Below are 1,095 nucleotides of genomic sequence, written 5' to 3' on the forward strand. Positions count from 1 at the left end.
TCAGAAATCTTACTTGGATTGGTATTCTCTATAAGTTCCCGTTCCAGTGCAAGTTCAAAAATTACATCGCAATGCCTATGTATGAAATGACATGATAAATAAAATTACTATTCTAATATTGACAGAAAAAGCATTTACAGAATATATTCAGAGTATTTCAGATAATATAAGAGCTAATATCAGGACTTCAGGTTATGCCATACACTTCGAATGTGTAAGTTCTACAAACTGTTTCTTAAGCTGATAATTAAAGAAGAAGAGCAGGAAGGTGAAGCAGTCATGAACTGAGGGCAGCGTAGCTCAATAAATTAACTAGAGTTTGCGTGGCATGACGGAAAGTGTCCTGAACTCAGAAAAGTGCTGGCTCTGTAACCAACAGCTATTTGTTCTTAGAAAAGTCCCTCTCCCTTAGGCTCAAAGCTTCTTCTAAAAAATGAAAAGTTTACTACCTTATTTCACTTGGCTGTCATAAAAATCTAATGAGCTAAGCTTTTTCAAAACCCCAGAGAAATAGGCAATAAAATGATTTNACTTGATACCTACAAGTAATCTGCCGTGTACAATGACCACACTCCTAACCAAACCCTATCAAATGGTATTTGTAGCAGAATCAGTATGATAATCAAACATTCTCAAACTCAAATAGCATGATCTTTCTGGACTAACTGCACCAAGAGAAGTTGAAAGAGAGCATATTTATTTTGTTGTGACACAACACAGCTTCCCCAGCTCTTCAGTACCCAGAAAGGTATTGTTTAGTTGCCACTTTTAAAGATAGTTACTTTTTTGGTGACATAAATAATTAATATTCATTTACTGAGAGCAATCCATTTATTGTATAAACTAAATAGAAGACCCATTTTCATAACAAGTACAGTTTGTTATAATGTGGTTACAGAGAACACACACAACAGACTAACTTAATTTTTTTTTTTCTTACTTACACAATATAAGATTTTAGGGGCCATAATTAAATAAATGTTTTCAAACAATACTGTTTCAGATTGGAAATTACCTACAATTAACTTCTTAAATAATTCTAAATTCTAGATTATTAAAACATTTTTTAAAAATCTACATGCAATTTACACATTA

General features: G+C 32.4%; 1 protein-coding gene across 1 annotated transcript in view; it reads right to left on the reverse strand.

The window, feature by feature from the left end:
* Positions 1–1,095, reverse strand: part of LOC103605705 (putative coiled-coil domain-containing protein 144C) — a 49,394-nt gene that overhangs the window by 32,853 nt on the left and 15,446 nt on the right. The window contains 1 exon segment of the mRNA XM_008590333.1: positions 14–75. Coding sequence (XP_008588555.1) covers positions 14–75 — 62 coding nt within the window.

The sequence above is a fragment of the Galeopterus variegatus genome, unplaced genomic scaffold, assembly GCF_000696425.1.
Source record: "Galeopterus variegatus unplaced genomic scaffold, G_variegatus-3.0.2 Scaffold6001, whole genome shotgun sequence".
Lineage (NCBI taxonomy): Eukaryota > Metazoa > Chordata > Mammalia > Dermoptera > Cynocephalidae > Galeopterus > Galeopterus variegatus.